General features: G+C 46.9%; 1 protein-coding gene across 1 annotated transcript in view; it reads left to right on the top strand.

Moving 5' to 3' along the window:
* Positions 1 to 15,927, top strand: part of LOC144891120 (uncharacterized) — a 29,367-nt gene extending 13,440 nt beyond the window's left edge. The window contains exon 2 of the mRNA XM_078773504.1: positions 14,443 to 15,927. Coding sequence (XP_078629630.1) covers positions 14,443 to 14,896 — 454 coding nt within the window. The 3' untranslated portion in view covers positions 14,897 to 15,927. The remainder of the gene's footprint in view (positions 1 to 14,442) is intronic.
* Positions 15,928 to 16,212: the final 285 nt, after the last annotated feature.

The following is a 16,212-nucleotide window of genomic DNA, read 5'->3' as shown; positions in this document are numbered from 1 at the left end:
ACCGGCTGTATGTTTAGTTTGAGGATGCTTTCCACGATTCGGTTATCCTGTGGGTGTGTTTCTGTTAGGAGAAGGGTGCAACGTCGCAGGGGGACATATTTACTCATTTGTGAACATCTGTAAAACTGTCGCACTCAGGGTTGAGTTAATAGTAGAGGGAACTACATCTGAGTGCCACACTAATGTAGGTAAAAATTTATCGGGTCGGGACGCCCCGAGGTAGAGAAGGGTGCAATGTTGCGGATATGGGATTTGCATCCATCCATATCCGCTTGTAAATATTCCCCTATTTCCTCAATACTTCCCAACTCTCCCCAATCCCCCATTCCCTAGTCCCATTTTCTGTAAACAACACTCTGTAGACCCGACCTCCCCCTATTTCCCCCATTAAATGTCGCATCCAGGTTCACCGCATCTCATGTAAGACAACTATAGGACATCTTGCTAGTTATTCTTAGTCTATGTCAGTTAAGGACTCGTTTCCATTAATTCTGACCCTTCGTTGCACCAGAATGTGATTGTATGGCACCGTTAGGAAGTTTAGGACCTCCCAATACCTCCCCGCAGCTCTTCCTCACAGTTCAGCAATAACAACAACAACAACAACAACGAGCGCAGGGAGTGCGCGTCCTCACGCCGGCTTGGTTGGTAGGGGTGGTGGGAGGGCACCAGGCCTTCCCAACGAGCCACCATCGGACATGTGCTCGACGGGGTTACCAAACAGGGGCTCCCTGTCGGCTCCTCGTCAAGGGCGGAGCCCGGTAACCCCCGCACCCAATGGAAGCGGCGGACCGGCCCCAGTGGGGCGGAACCAACCAGCCGAGGGCGTGTCACTCCCCGCTGAGCATGCGCAGTGAGAGGGAGGTGACGTCAGATGCGCGCCGAGCTGAGAGAAAGCAAGACGTCCCCTCCGAGCGCTGTGACACCTCCCTGCATCTTTGGACTGTGTTTATCCTGTCCCCGAGCTAAGGTGCACCTTGTGCCATCGACCGACCTGCCCATTCCCGCCATCAATCCCCGTGTGAGTCTACCTTGTCCGTTTGTCCGTGGTCTGTCCGGGAATAGATAAGATTGTATTTAAGTGCCCATCTCTTCTGTGTCTTTACCTCACTCTGCCTTGTAATCTACCCCCTTTTCTCCACCACTGTAATTATACCCTCCTCCGGGGGTCTTGAGAACTGTACCCTCTGGCATCGTTTCATCTTTCCCAGTCGTCGTGTCCTTTCTATCATTGATTTGGCATAGCGCGATTTGGCCAACGTCTGGGTGAATCGGGTGAGTCGGGAAGAAACGGGGAATAACTGTTCGGCCGCGGTTACCTCCGCTCGGTAAATAACATCCAATCCGCGGTCCGTAACAATATATATATATATATATATATATATATATATATATATATATATATATATATGTATATATCTTGTTGCGGACCATGGGTCTGTCGACGTACTAAGGGGGGGGAGGGTGAAGTCCCCGTTTCCCCACAGACACTGGATCCATAGGGTCGATGGGTTGCTGAGCAACTTCAAATGCCAATTCCCTAACCACCAGTGAAGGGTTATTGGTCAATACCCAAATACCTTCGAGACCACGTGGTTAGAAAGACCGGGAATTGAACCCACTCTCGCAATTTCACACCTTATTCCAATCGAGTAAGGTGTGAAAGTAAGGAGTAAGAGTGCGCCGAGTAAGGAGTAAGCTGCGCCAAGTGGGTTTTTTGCGCTGGTGTGAATCACGGTTATGCTGTGTGATTTATGGACCTAATTAAAGAGTCAAATTCGGTTCGGACTATGCTGGGCCAATGGGACAAAAGACGTACATGAACAGGTTGACAGGAACAAAAATGTACACGTCCTTTATTTATTATTCACAGAACAAGGACGCGAGGCAGGTTTATCAATTCTTACCTATCTAAATCCCAACAGGCGCCTTGCGCACACACACACGGGGGATGAATCGCACAGGTTACCTCGTACTGAGCAATGCGCAGCTGCGGACTTGGGTTCGCCAGCTTCCGCGTGCAGCTCCCGGGTCATTCAGTATGCGCAGCTTGAAGAAGGTCCGCAGGACGAGCCGCCGCGTCAAAGTCAGCACAAACGACGATCCAGGTCGAATGAACGATTCAGCGCAGGCGACGACCCAGCTCGGATGAAGCTCCAGCACGAGGAATGAAGGTCGAGTGCAGAAAGGATGAACCAGCACGTCAGACAGCCAGCTTGAAGTACCACGATGAGAGGGCAGCGAGAGAGATAGAGGTGCGAAGGACATTGGTTTTACCGAGTGGAAAAGCTCCCTAGAATGTTCCACAGGCTCCCATTGGCCGAGGTTTGCTGGTGAAGTTTGCTGGTGAAGTGTCGATGACTGGATTGGTTGCTTACGTGTCCACGACCTCTCATTGTTTGTTTGCGTGTCCACGATTTCTCATTGGTTGTTTGTGTGCCCACGATCTCTCATTGGTCGTTTGCTGGTGAAGTGTCCACGACCTCTCATTGGTCACCTGCTGGTGACGTGGGCTGTTCTTTTAGCCATGCCGACCACAGCCGTGGTTGATCATGTGGACTGTATTTTTAGCTACACCTACCAGCACACATGAACCAACATCTTCCTTCAACTATACGAAGGTTTGAAATCCTGCCTAAACTCAACGCATATCTGCTTTAATTACTACACAATGGGAAGGGAGCTAATCTTACATAAACAAGCATTCTGAGTATTGCGCTGCAATACATGTCCCCTACCAAAGTTCAAAGTGCCATAACTTTGTCAAAAATGATCGAATATGCAAATTTATGCACGGTTGATGCTGGTTTTCAAATTTGATCTGATGTATGCTGAGACACATGTGTGTCATGCCTCGCCTCGTTGATAAGCCCGCAAGGTCGCTCTGTGGAGCGGCCTGCACGTATTGCACTGTGTTAATTATATAATTACCAACTCACGGTCTGAGGTACTAGCGATTCAAGAGATATACTTCTTTTCTTTTTTTTTTAATATTTTCGTTTAATTAACGATATCTGCCAAACCACGTGCCCTATCGCAAATTCCAAAAGGACATTTTAGTAGACTGACATGCTGAACAGATCTGTGAAGTTTCCCCTCGATTGGATCAAAAATGAGGGAGGAGCTCGGTGTTAAAGGTTCATGCTTAAAAACGTCATAACTCTGAAACCATGTGAAACATGACGTCATGCTCGTTGACTTTTTGTTCGTCATGGGTATGCGATTCTGCCTGCAAAGTTTGGCCTCGATCTGTTCAGCCGTTGCAGAGAAAAAAGGGGTTTTCCTGTTTTCACGAAAAACAATATGGCGGCCGAACCACGTGACCTGTGACGTCATAATTAACATTAAAATATTCTACAGACCGAGACCCCCCTACGGTGAAAATTTGATCTCAATCGGTCCTATTATTGCAGAGAAAATCTTTTTTAAAGGAAAGTAATACTTTAAATGGCACTGAGTTAAGGATCATTAGAATTATCAGAATTCCCAAAGTTCAAAGTGCTATAACTTTGTCAAAAATGATCGAAACGTCGTGAAGTTCGAACTTGATCTGTAACTTATCATGAGGAAACCATGTGCCAAGTTTGAAATCATTAGCATTGAGGCGTTTAGAAAATATAGTCCGGAAAACTGTTCTTTGCGTGACGGACTGACGGACTGACAGACGGAGGGACGGAGTGCAAACCTATAGTCCCCTCCGGTGTGCACCGGTAGGGGACTAATAACAAGCATTCTGAGTATTGCGTTGCAATACATGTCCCCTACCGGCAGTCTGTCGTCCGGAAAACTGTTGGGGAAATTACCAAAGTTCAAAGTGCCATAACTTTGTTATAAAATGATTGAAACGTTGTAAAGTTCGAACTTGATCTGTAACTTATCATGAGGAAACCATGTACCAAGTTTGAAATCATTAGCATTAAGAGTTTAGAAAAAAAAGTCCGGAAAACTGTTCTTTGCGTGACGGACTGACAGACTGACAGACGGAGGGACGGAGTGCAAACCTATAGTCCCCTCCGGTGTCCACCGGTAGGGGACTAATAAGAGATAACTGACTACTGCAGGCTACATGTTGTCGTGTAATTAACTAGGGTGGGGGGGGGGGGGGGTTCTTTATTGCAAAACTACAACAATATATATTGTGTGTATATATATGTGTGTATATATGTGGCTGGCTCTGGCAAAACCAGACACTTGTCGGCATTTCTTTTAGCGAGAAAAAGCCGAAGAGAGTGAAAATATGACCGCAGGACCAAATTGAGATTTTTATATGGATAGAAAGAGTAACTTCTCTAGATTATTATGCACCAAAACATTTTTCCAAGAAACAACAGAAAAGTTGTGAAATTAGACGAAGAATCTAAAATGTCATTCTCAAAATGTGCTCAAAAAGCCACGAAGAACGCGGAATTTCGAAGTTTAACTACGAGCCATACATCGTAATTCGAAGGAGATCTCTGACGTACATGTTTGGTATGAATGAAAAGCTCTGCGTGTGCACATTCTTTTTGCCTGTGAACTGTATTGTGAATTTTGAACCTAATAATATCCATTGTTTAAACGAAAATGTAATTGTCATTAAGTACCATAACTTCGTTAATTTTCATCCAATTAACATAATGTATACATAAAATAATGTATACATAAAAGATGATGGGATCGATGGACTGAAGGAAAAGATGAACAAGTGGGAGGAATGTATGGAGACAAAAGGTCTGAAGGTGAATATCGGAAAGACGAAGGTGATGGCAAGTGGTAAAGCATGTGGTGAGGTGGAAAGAACTGGGAAGTGGCCGTGTGCTGTGTGCAGGAAGGGTGTCGGAGTGAACTCCATTCAATATACAATGTGCGCTGAGTGGGTTCATTAAAAATGTAGTGGTCTGAGAGGGTCATTTACCAGTGTGGCAGCTACATTCAAATGTAAGGTGTGCACAGAGGGAGCTGCAGATGGAGGAAATGTTGAGTTGGATCTTGGAGACGGCGTGAAGCTGGAAGGTGTGAAAACATTTTGCTACCTCAGAGACATGCTGAATGGAGAAGGTGGATCAGACTCGGCAACGGTTGCTCGAGTGAGATGTGCATGGAAGAAGTTTCGGGAACTGAGTGGCGTGCTGATGAGGAGGAGAGTGTCGCTGAAGCTGAAGGGAAAGGTGTATGCTGCATGTGTGAGAAGTGTTATGATTAATGGGAGTGAGACATGGGTAATGAACGTAGAGCAGCAACGAAGGCTGGAAAGGGTGGAAATGCGAATGGTTCGATGGATGTGCGGAGTATCATTGAGAGAGAGGAAGACAAATGATGAATTGCGAAAGATGATGGGAATATTGCCTGTGATTGATGCTGTGAAGAGGAACAGGTTGAGATGGTTTGGTCATGTGTTGAGGAAGGATGAAAGTGACTGGTTGAGAAGAGTGATGGAAATTAATGTAGAAGGAAGTAGAGGACGGGGAAGACCGAGAAAGACTTGGCTAAAGATGGTGGAAGAAGAAATGTGGGCAAGGGGATTAACAATGAGAGATGCAGAAAATAGGGCAAAATGGAGAAGATTGTCATGGGGACCGCAAGGCTAACCCCCGCTCTAGCATGGAAAATGGCCTTAAAATGCATGTTGTGTTGTATACATAAAATGAAAGAGAAAAGCATGGGGAATCAAATGATATCAAAATCTCAATTTTGATTTTTGCCCCCAAGTGTCTGCTTTTGCCAGAGCCAATCATATATATATATATATATATATATATATATATATATATATATATATATATATACACAAAGAATTAAGTTAAGCACCCCCCCCCGTTTTTTTACAACCTCGCACATTACAAGTTTGTTGTCGTCAAAACAGTGTAATATACCCATGATATTGCTATATTTTCTGGAGAAGTGATATTATGGTCACATAAAAACATAACAATCATGCCGTTTTCAATATTTTATTCTGAATAATTTAAGGTGAAATTTTTTGAGAATTTTAGGCATATTTTCACCTCAATTTAAGTATGGAGCTATAGGTCCATCACGGACAGTGTGGATGACGTTTATGTTTTCTAACGTACAGTCATTGTTCTGAGAAGACCTCTAGCGATCTTTGCGTCAATAACGTGTGTAGGACCCACGTGATCGGATCACTGACTCAACCAATCACTTTTTTTCACTTTGATCACTCAATTTCATCAATGGATAATTGCTAATGTCATACCAATCATTATTTGATCTCACATACCTTAGAATATATGCCAATGTATACATATACACAAAGAATATATATTAGGGGGTGCTTACCTTAATTCGTTGTGTAGGGGTGCTTAACTTAATTCTTTGTGTATATATATATATATATATATATATATATATATATATATTGTAACGGTTTTGAGAAGTGTGTAACGAATTTGAGAAGTGTAACGGTTTTTGAGAAGTGTAACAATTTTGGAGGAAGTGTAACGAATGTAAAAAGTATGGTTTTGTTATGTGTAACACCCTGTTAATGTAAATAATGGTCGCAGCCGTCCTCCTAGTTAATTCCATGAAACTTACACGCAGGTCACGATATATCTTTTTAAATAGTGTATTTCCTTATTCTATGTAGGCTAAATATGTGTTTCCCACTAGATTGACTTTGCATTGTATCAAACAAAATAAGCATAGGCCCTTGAAATTTCCCCAAACATCTCCGCTCTCCAAAGTTCCTTTAAAAAGGGTGCGAGTTGTGTTCAATCCCGCAAGCCGCCATTGCCCATGTGCTAATCTCGGAGAAGAAAGGCGTGTCTCCACCTCGTCATAGAGGGGAGGAGTGGGCCAGAGGGTCGCATGGCCAATCAGCACCGCGGTGAGCGACCCGGTAGGCGTGCCCTCGCAGCCGGCGGCTTGATTCCGCCCCGAGTTATAAAAGCGACTGTAAGGGACTGCTTCAAGAGATGACCTGGGAGAGGAGCGAAGAGGCGGCACCAAGAGGAGCGGTGAGATGCGAAACGCTCCAAGCCAAAGAGGAGAGGTACTCGGAAAGGAAACCAGCTTTGGAGAGACGCGCTGAAAGGAGGGAGACGGCTCCACCAGAAGGAGAGGAGCAGGTGTGCCCGAGCCAGCGCGTGACGTCTAAAGCATCGGCAGCGGATACGCGATGAAGGGTTTTCCCACCAAAAACCGCGAGGAATTGAGAGCTGCTGCCTCCGACCCTCCTCCCTCTCCAGCAATCCACCTCAAGCCCTACCTGCCTGCAATATCCCCTGAGTAAGTGTGAACGTCGTCTGTCCTACTCGTTGTCTTGGGGTTAAGTAAAATGAATAGTGTAAGTTAACGATTCGCTGTGTGACTGCTTCTTCCATCCATTGCTTGTGTGTGTATAATAAATCTGTTCTTCCTCCGTACTCTGTCTTCTTCTCTTTTCATTCTCTTTCGGTCGCTTTAGAGGTTTCCCGATTGAATATCTGCAGTGCGATCTGGTCAACGTCGGGTGGAATCGGGTTCTAATTGGGGAGTAACTGTTCGGACGCGGTAATACCAACCGCTCGGTAAAATAACATCAAAACCGCGTCTGTAACAATTGGTTGTCAGGAGTTGGATTCGGACCTGGGACTAAATTTGTTAGGCCCAAATTTTGGAACACCAATTGTGTTATCAGTAACAATTGGTGTCGGGGAGTGAGATTCGAGGCCCGAACCAAATTTTTTTTAAAACATCTAGAAAAAAATTTGGTCAAAATTACGAGCTGCCAAAATTTTGTTTTGTTTTAAAGCAAAACCCGAATTTTGAGATCGCGCCATGGACAATCAAGGCGATCGGATGTCGGTGGGAGAGATAGCCGGGGTAGAATCGACCCAGGACCTAGGGGAAATGTTTGTGGATGAAAGGGAGGAGGAGAGCAATGAGGAGGCGGTTGAGGGGGTATCAGGCGCACAAAATGGCGTCCTCGCGCACGTGGGTGTAGCGGCACCAAATTTTGCCGCGCCCGCGACCGCAGCAGCGCCGCTGGTGGATTTGAACCTTTTTATGATGCAAATGAAGGCCCTTATGGAAAAGAATAGTGAGCAATTGGGAGACCAAATTAGAGGTTTGAAAAGCAGTATGGGAGAAATGGGGGGCCAAATGGGAGAGATGGGGGGCCAAATGGGGGCAATGAGGGACGAAGCGAAGGGTACCAATGCCCAAATCGGGGAATTAGACAAGAAATTTGAGGGGTTAGACAACGGGATAAAAGAGGTAAAGAATGGGTTAACGGGGGTGGAAAATAGAATGGCTGCCCAGGAGAATCAGTTAGAGGGGGTAAAAATGGGTTAATGGGGTTAGAAAATAGGATGGAAGGCAAATTGCGGGAGATAGGGGAGCAATCCGCCTGAGGAATTAAACAAATGGGAGAGCAGATAGAGGAGGTAAAAATCGGGGTAGAAACCAAATTGGATGCTCAGAGGGATGAATTGGGACAGATGAGGGTGGCATCTACAAAAGAGATGGAGGAGATACGACGAGGGGTAAGTGAGGAGGTTTCGGGGCTACGCGAGGAGGTAAAGCGAGGTGAGAAGCGTATGGAGAAAGAGGTGAGGAATAATACGGCTAGGTTACAGGGGGGAATAGAAGAGCTGATGGAGGAGGTGGAACAGCTGACAGAGGGACAGACGGAGTTAGTGGAGCAGGTTCAAAAGAACACTGCGGTACTAGGAGGGTTAAAGGCGACACAAAAAGAAATTAAAAAAGAATTAATAGCGACACAGAGGCAATGTCAGATGGTATGTGAGGAACTGACAATGAGGGTGGACGAGGTGACAGAGATAATGGAGACAAAGGACCGGCAGGTGAGGATGCACATAGAGACGGTCACGGTAGCCTTAGAGGACGAACTTGAGGAGACGCACCGAGAAATAAAAGAGGTTAAACAAAAATTAGAGGAAGTGGAAGAAGAGGTGAGTGAAATTAAGAAGAGACGGACAGAAACTAAGAGAGAAATCCAGGAGGAGGTAATGGAATTGGTACAAGGTCGGTGCTCAACTCATGATGTGATGCTCACTAACCAAATAAAGAGTTTGCAGGTGGCAAAGGAGGTGCGACGACGAGGTACGGAGGTGAGTGGCAATGTATATGATGTGAGGAAAGCTTCAGTCGGCTTGGGGATTGGTTTGGATCCGGGTGTTCGTGAAAGGCCGTTGGTGAAGTGTGCGACAGGTCTGGTGTGCGAAAAAAGAGGTGTGCGAGAATGTCCGACCATGGGGTGTGTGAGGAAAAAGTGCACGCCGAGGAGTGAGTGTGCCGTCAAGAGTGAGTTGGTCGAAGCGCGTGTGCGAGGGGGTACATGGAAGCGCGGTGTGGTGAGTGTTACGGAGGAAGTAACGAAAGAGTGTACACCTGTGGTGAGTGTTACAGAGGATGTAACGAGAAAGTGTACGCCTGTGGTGAGTGTTACAGAGGATGTAACGAAAGAGTGTGCGCAAGAGGATGCACGAGAAAGGTGTGGAACGGACAGGTGCATGAGGAAAGAGTGTGCTGTCGAGAGTAAGGGTGAGTGTGCTGTCAAGGATGGAGGTGGAAGTAGTGAGAGTGAAACGGAGCGTGAGTTGGTTATGACAGGTGAGCGAGGATGTACACCTGGAATGGAAGGATGCACACCTGGAATGGTAGAGCGTGAGTGGGAATGCACACGAGTTGGTCGTGAGGCACGTGGTTGGGTGTGCGAGTGAAAGCACACCTGTGATGGTCACAGAGGAGGTGACCGAGGAAGGGGCGCGAAGAGGTGTGTTGGTGAGGTGTGCGAGCGACGAATGTGTGCCAAGGTGTTCGGTGGTCAGGTGTGTGACCAAGTCGGTGAGCGGAATGAGTGTACCGAGGTGTGTAAGAAAAGGTACGACGAGGAGCATGGAAACGGCTGCATGTATGAGCAAGAAAGGGGTAGCGTATGCGTATAAGCATGCAGGTGAGGCATCGACGGTAACCGGGTTAAAGGTTAGAACGACTTATAGCCGAATCGGGCCCTCGGTGCGCGTCGGGCAGCTTCGCGTGCCGCGAGGACCAGCGGGGATCTGAACCACGGCGGTTTCGAAAGAACCGCCGTACGCGATCCACGCTGTGCCTCGCTTGGAACGGCCGCGTCCGGGCTCCACTAGGCGGAGCGGGCAGCCCGATAGGAAGGGTCGTCATGGCGACCACTTTCTATTGAGACGTGCCGGCAGGTCGAGATCGGGACATTGGATGGCTCCACGCCGAGGTGGTGCGTGGGATCTCGGCCCGGGTAAGCCCCCGTCCCTGCCACGAATGCGGGACGTATCCAGCCACTGGCACAAAACGACCCGCGTTCATTGCTCGGCTGTACGAAGCCGGGCTGTAGACGTGAATTGGCGCACCGAGAGGATGTAATAAGTAGACGGGTGATGAGGATAGTGTTTTGGCCCCGAAATTAGAAAAAAGCAAAATTTGATGATGGTAGATGATTGGCAAAATTTTTGATTGGCTGAAATTTGGTGTGCCAAATTGATAGTAAGACCTCCCCGATGTGGTGGGATGGCAAATCCACCATCCCTCACAGACGTGGGGGCAAATGCGCAATAGTTTATGGGGTGGCTATGACAACCGAGCCAGGGAGGGTTTGGTTATATTGATAGGGATCTAGCGAAGATGACATTAGGTAACGTTAAGGTTTAGATAGTGACTGATACCTGTAGTGGGGACGCAGGTAGTTTAGTGTGGTATGATAATGACGTGGGAGCGCAATAGTTTAAAGGGATGACTGGGAAGCGCAAGTTTCAGAGGGGAGTAGTTTGCTGAGATGATGCCGTGTGTGTGAAGATTGAACAGGTGAGAATTGAACAGGTGTGATTGCACAGGTGTGCAACTGAACAGGTGTATGGAGCAGTGTATGAGGGAGTAGTGGTGATTGCGTGTTGTGTTGACCAAATGGTCCAGGAAGAAAGGAGGGTGCAGGTGGCACCAGGTGTGAGGGCACAGGTGTGCAACAACAGGTGTATGTGGCTGTGTGGAATAAATGGTAGTGTGGAATAAATGGAGTATTGGAATGGATGGTCGTGGAGTGAGTATGGTGGAAATTGTGGAGTGGAGTGGATGGTGCGAAGGTGTGAATGGGGGAAGAGTGGACCCCCATCACGGATACCCGGGGCGGGTAGTGTAAGTGTTAGGTAGAGGGTACAGGTAAATTGTGGTTGGACATTGGCATCTGTGGTGCGGGTGAAAGAATGGTCTTTGGATGGGTGCATTAGTGTTGTGGAAATGGCTGGGCGTGTAGCCTGTTAGTGTGTGTAGTTGGTTGGGCGCTCCACCACTGTGAGGATGTCGGCCAGGTGAGCGGTGGGCTCTGGGAGCCGGTAGTAGTTGTTGTGGAGGGGGCCCGAGGATCCGGAGGACGGACCCGGGTAGCCCAGTGCCAGAGGGCACCAAGGGGTGACCGAGCCAGGAGAGGGCCTTCCCCAGTTAGTTAGGTTAGGGTGAGGAGCTAGGTAAGCTCGGGTGGCAACTGCAGTGGTGGAGGTGTGCAGGTGGGTAGACCTGCTGGGAGAGCTATACGTCGCAGCCCAGAAATTGTGCGAAGGCACCGGGAGATGAATCGGGGGAGTGAGACCCCAAATTGAGAAGCACCACAGTTTGGTCAATGGGAATTGGTTATTAGAACCCATAGTGTAAGTTGGCCAATGGATTGGCAGGGAAAGACCCCGGGTAGTGTAAAGTGTGTTAAAGTCATTTAGAGGATAGTTAGGAAGAAGGATCTCCTCACACCATCTGCATCCACTCACCTGAGGTGACATGTACTCCACACCATGCCATGTTTTGATTATTTTTTATGATGCAAATGTTTGGATTGTGAGATGCATCATGACGTGGGTGTGACATTGTGCTTTGATGTTCCATCTCTGCCTCCTTATGAGGATTGATGACGAATTGGGTGATGGCAAATTTTGGTTAGAGGGATTGTGGTGACGAATTTGGTATAGAGGAAATATGGGGAAGACGTGACAGTAGTGACGAATTTGTAAATGGGTAGATTTTGTAAATATGGGGTAAGGGCAAGGGTAGTGTAGGTGACAGGGGGGTGACATATGGTAGGGACGAGCTTTCTCACTTCGCCCTCCGTACGCATTTCGCCTTGCATTGCCTTATTGACGTGTACCCTTGTGACCTTACCCCTCGCTCAATTGTCTCTTTTGTCTCCCACATGACCTGTGCGCCATTGGGTGCCGAGGGGAGCGTGCGTGAGGTGGCCATTGTGCGCCCGAGATTCCCGGAACCAGCATGCATTGCGTTGATGTACCACTTTCTGGACCGCTGTTCTGCGGCCAAGTACCACTTGATGGACCCCAGGTTCTGGGGCAGGGCACCTCTGTTGGAGACTGGCCATAGTGGCCAGGGAATCTTGCTTGCGGACCTCGGTAAGGTGGCACCTATGCCAAACAGGTGGACCACCCTTAGTTGGCCCCTGAGGCCCTAAATAAAAACGAACACAAGTTGTGCTTTATTATTATGTCCAAATAGGCCACATGAAGCCAGAAGACGTCGGGAAGAACATCGGCCCAGCAGAGAAAGTGAAGACCACCACCAGTTGTTTTGTTGTGTTTATTAAGAACCATGGTGACTGCGCACCGAGTGGTGCTTTGTGGTGCTTGTGGTGCTTTTGGTGCTTTTGGGTGCTTTGGTGGTATTGGTACTGGTGCATCGATGCAATGCGTGCTGTCTCCTCCCTCCCAACAGGAATTTCTTTTTCTTGTTCCCTAAGAGAAAAAAAAAAAAACACAGGTCCTGGGTTGCGTTGTAAATAAGAAATAACGTCATTGTAAATAATGCTCCCCACCGTAAATGTATAGTTTGAGAATAATTCCGTAATTCGGTTAGCTGTGGGCTTGAGTCTGTTAGACAGGGTGCAATGCAATAGGGGGACATACTTATTGGTGTTTTAAGATTGTCACACTCAGGGTCAGGTTAATTGTAGAGGGAATTACACCTACGTGTCACACTAAGTTAAAGTTTAGTAGGCCCGAGCGTGGGCCTGAAGAAAGGAGGGTGCAGTGTAACGGTTTTGAGAAGTGTGTAACGAATTTGAGAAGTGTAACGGTTTTTGAGAAGTGTAACAATTTTGGAGGAAGTGTAACGAATGTAACAAGTATGGTTTTGTTATGTGTAACACCCTGTTAATGTAAATAATGGTCGCAGCCGTCCTCCTAGATAATTCCATGAAACTTACACGCAGGTCACGATATATCTTTTTAAATAGTGTATTTCCTTATTCTATGTAGGCTAAATATGTGTTTCCCACTAGATTGACTTTGCATTGTATCAAACAAAATAAGCATAGGCCCTTGCAATTTCCCCAAACATCTCCGCTCTCCAAAGTTCCTTTAAAAAGGGTGCGAGTTGTGTTCAATCCCGCAAGCCGCCATTGCCCATGTGCTAATCTCGGAGAAGAAAGGCGTGTCTCCACCTCGTCATAGAGGGGAGGAGTGAGCCAGAGGGTCGCATGGCCAATCAGCACCGCGGTGAGCGACCCGGTAGGCGTGCCCTCGCAGCCGGCGGCTTGATTCCGCCCCGAGTTATAAAAGCGACTGTAAGGGACTGCTTCAAGAGATGACCTGGGAGAGGAGCGAAGAGGCGGCACCAAGAGGAGCGGTGAGATGCGAAATGCTCCAAGCCAAAGAGGAGAGGTACTCGGAAAGGAAACCAGCTTTGGAGAGATGCGCTGAAAGGAGGGAGACGGCTCCACCAGAAGGAGAGGAGCAGGTGTGCCCGAGCCAGCGCGTGACGTCTAAAGCATCGGCAGCGGATACGCGACGAAGGGTTTTCCCGCCAAAAACCGCGAGGAATTGAGAGCTGCTGCCTCCGACCCTCCTCCCTCTCCAGCAATCCACCTCAAGCCCTACCTGCCTGCAATATCCCCCGAGTAAGTGTGAACGTCGTCTGTCCTACTCGTTGTCTTGGGGTTAAGTAAAATGAATAGTGTAAGTTAACGATTCGCTGTGTGACTGCTTCTTCCATCCATTGCTTGTGTGTGTATAATAAATCTGTTCTTCCTCCGTACTCTGTCTTCTTCTCTTTTCATTCTCTTTCGGTCGCTTTAGAGGTTTCCCGATTGAATATCTGCAGTGCGATCTGGTCAACGTCGGGTGGAATCGGGTTCTAATCGGGGAGTAACTGTTCGGACGCGGTAATACCAACCGCTCGGTAAAATAACATCAAAACCGCGTCTGTAACAATATATATATATATATATATATATATATGTATATATATATATATATATATATATATATATATATATATATATATATATATATATATATATATATATATATATATATATATATACAGGGTGTCCCAACACCTTGCCCCCCCTCCCCCCTGCCCAGCTCTACTGGGTCGCCACTGTACAATGGCAGGCATATAGCGGGAAGGATCATTCATTTGACATCTCAAATACCAAATTTCATAATGATCTAATGAGCCTTTCTTGTTCTGTTGCAGATTTTGTGAAGTGATGTCGTGGTCGGCGGGTGATTCCGAGAAGAAAAGGTGGATATGCCGCATCATGGCTATCGCGTCCCGAGTCGCCAGGGATCAGACGCCGGGAACCATATTCCGATCCTGGGTTGCCAAGTACCTGAACAGCTCTGAGGACTTCGTCAAACGCAATTGGAACCGTGATCCCTTCGATTGCAAGATGGACAGCCGGCCCGAACAGACAGCACAATGTTTGTCTCAGGAAAGCAGGGATATCATCATTGAGTCGCTTGCCAAGGAGAAGAAAAGCATTCGAGGGCTCCAAAAGGAGATTGAACGGGTTCGAGGGAAGAAGAAGAGCTTATCAAGTATCCACAGGTTCCTTCAGTCCATTGGCGCAAAGGCTTTTCACCAAATTCCAGCACCGAAGCGGACGGAGAAGAACGTCGAGGATCGAATGTGGTTTGTGAGTTTTTGAGCGAGTGGACCTCTGATTATTTTCTTTTCCTGGCCCCTTCTGATGAATTTTTCATGTATGAGGCTCGACGTCCCAACTTCCAGAACGACAGAATTTGGGCTCTTCACAATGATGACATTCCACAAGAACTCAAGATTCGAGAGAAATCGAAGACAGCACGGTGCGTTGGCGTCTTCTGTGAAAATGTCGGTGTTGTGAAAATAAACCAAGTCCACAACTTTGTCCCATAGGTAGGTTTAATCTCAATCAGATCTTTGATATCATCCTGTAAAATACAATCATGCAATAGATATCAGGATCTTGGCATCATATAGGAATGATCGGTAATATTAGTCGATGCAAGCAAGCCTAGAATATGTGCGGGTACGTACCATACAAGACTACATGTCATAGTAAAATGTCACAGGAGTGGCTCAGCGTCGCGGACGTCCGAGGTCTTATAGACGCCCCTCAGCGGTTTAAGTGGGCATCACTCCTGGGTTCAACTTTAATACATTTTCACTACATTGATGTTCACAGCGAAAAGGCTGATGTGGGTCATCAAAGAGCAAGGACAATCATGGGACGGCAATTACCTCCGAGACATTGTGCTGATCCGCCATGTTATTCCGTTCTTACGGAACCCAGAAAATGTCCTCAGCATCAAGGAGACCACGTTTCTGCACGACCGAGCCCCGTGCATGAACGCACTGGCGACCCAGAATCTTCTGAAGGTGAACAAGGTCGATTTTTTCGGAAACGATGAATGGCTGGGAGCATCGCCTGACCTCAACGCCTGTGAACATTTGGGGGCGATACTCAAGGACAGAGTTGAACAACGCCTCCAGAACACCAGGGAAGAGCTTCTCACTGCTTTGACTAACGTCCTCGAAGAAATGGAGTTCGATCGTGACTTGTTTGTGTCTCTCTTGGAATCCTACCCCGCGCGTTTGGAGGCAGTTCGGTCGGCGGGCGGTGGGCACACCAAATATTGAAGCAAAGCTTTGAAACTGTGCGCATGAGATGTCGAATAATAAAGCTTTTTCCCCCTATTCGTGGTTTCGCCCTACCTCTCCTACGTTGGGCTGGGCAGGGGGGGGCTAAAGAGTTAGGACACCCTGTATATATATCTATATATATATATATATATATATATATATATATATATACATATATATATATATACATATATATATATATATATATATATATATATATATATATATATATATATATTTATATATATATACAGTCACGTCAAAAAGTAAGTACACCCCATGTAAAGTTTTGACTTTTTCAACACATTTCAACATACAGCTATTTGATCTTCATTTCAA

This window comes from Myxine glutinosa, chromosome 3, assembly GCF_964187855.1.
Source record: "Myxine glutinosa chromosome 3, kmMyxGlut1.1, whole genome shotgun sequence".
NCBI lineage: Eukaryota > Metazoa > Chordata > Myxini > Myxiniformes > Myxinidae > Myxine > Myxine glutinosa.
Note: the sequence above shows the minus strand (reverse complement) of the source record. Positions and strands in the feature narration are given on the sequence as shown.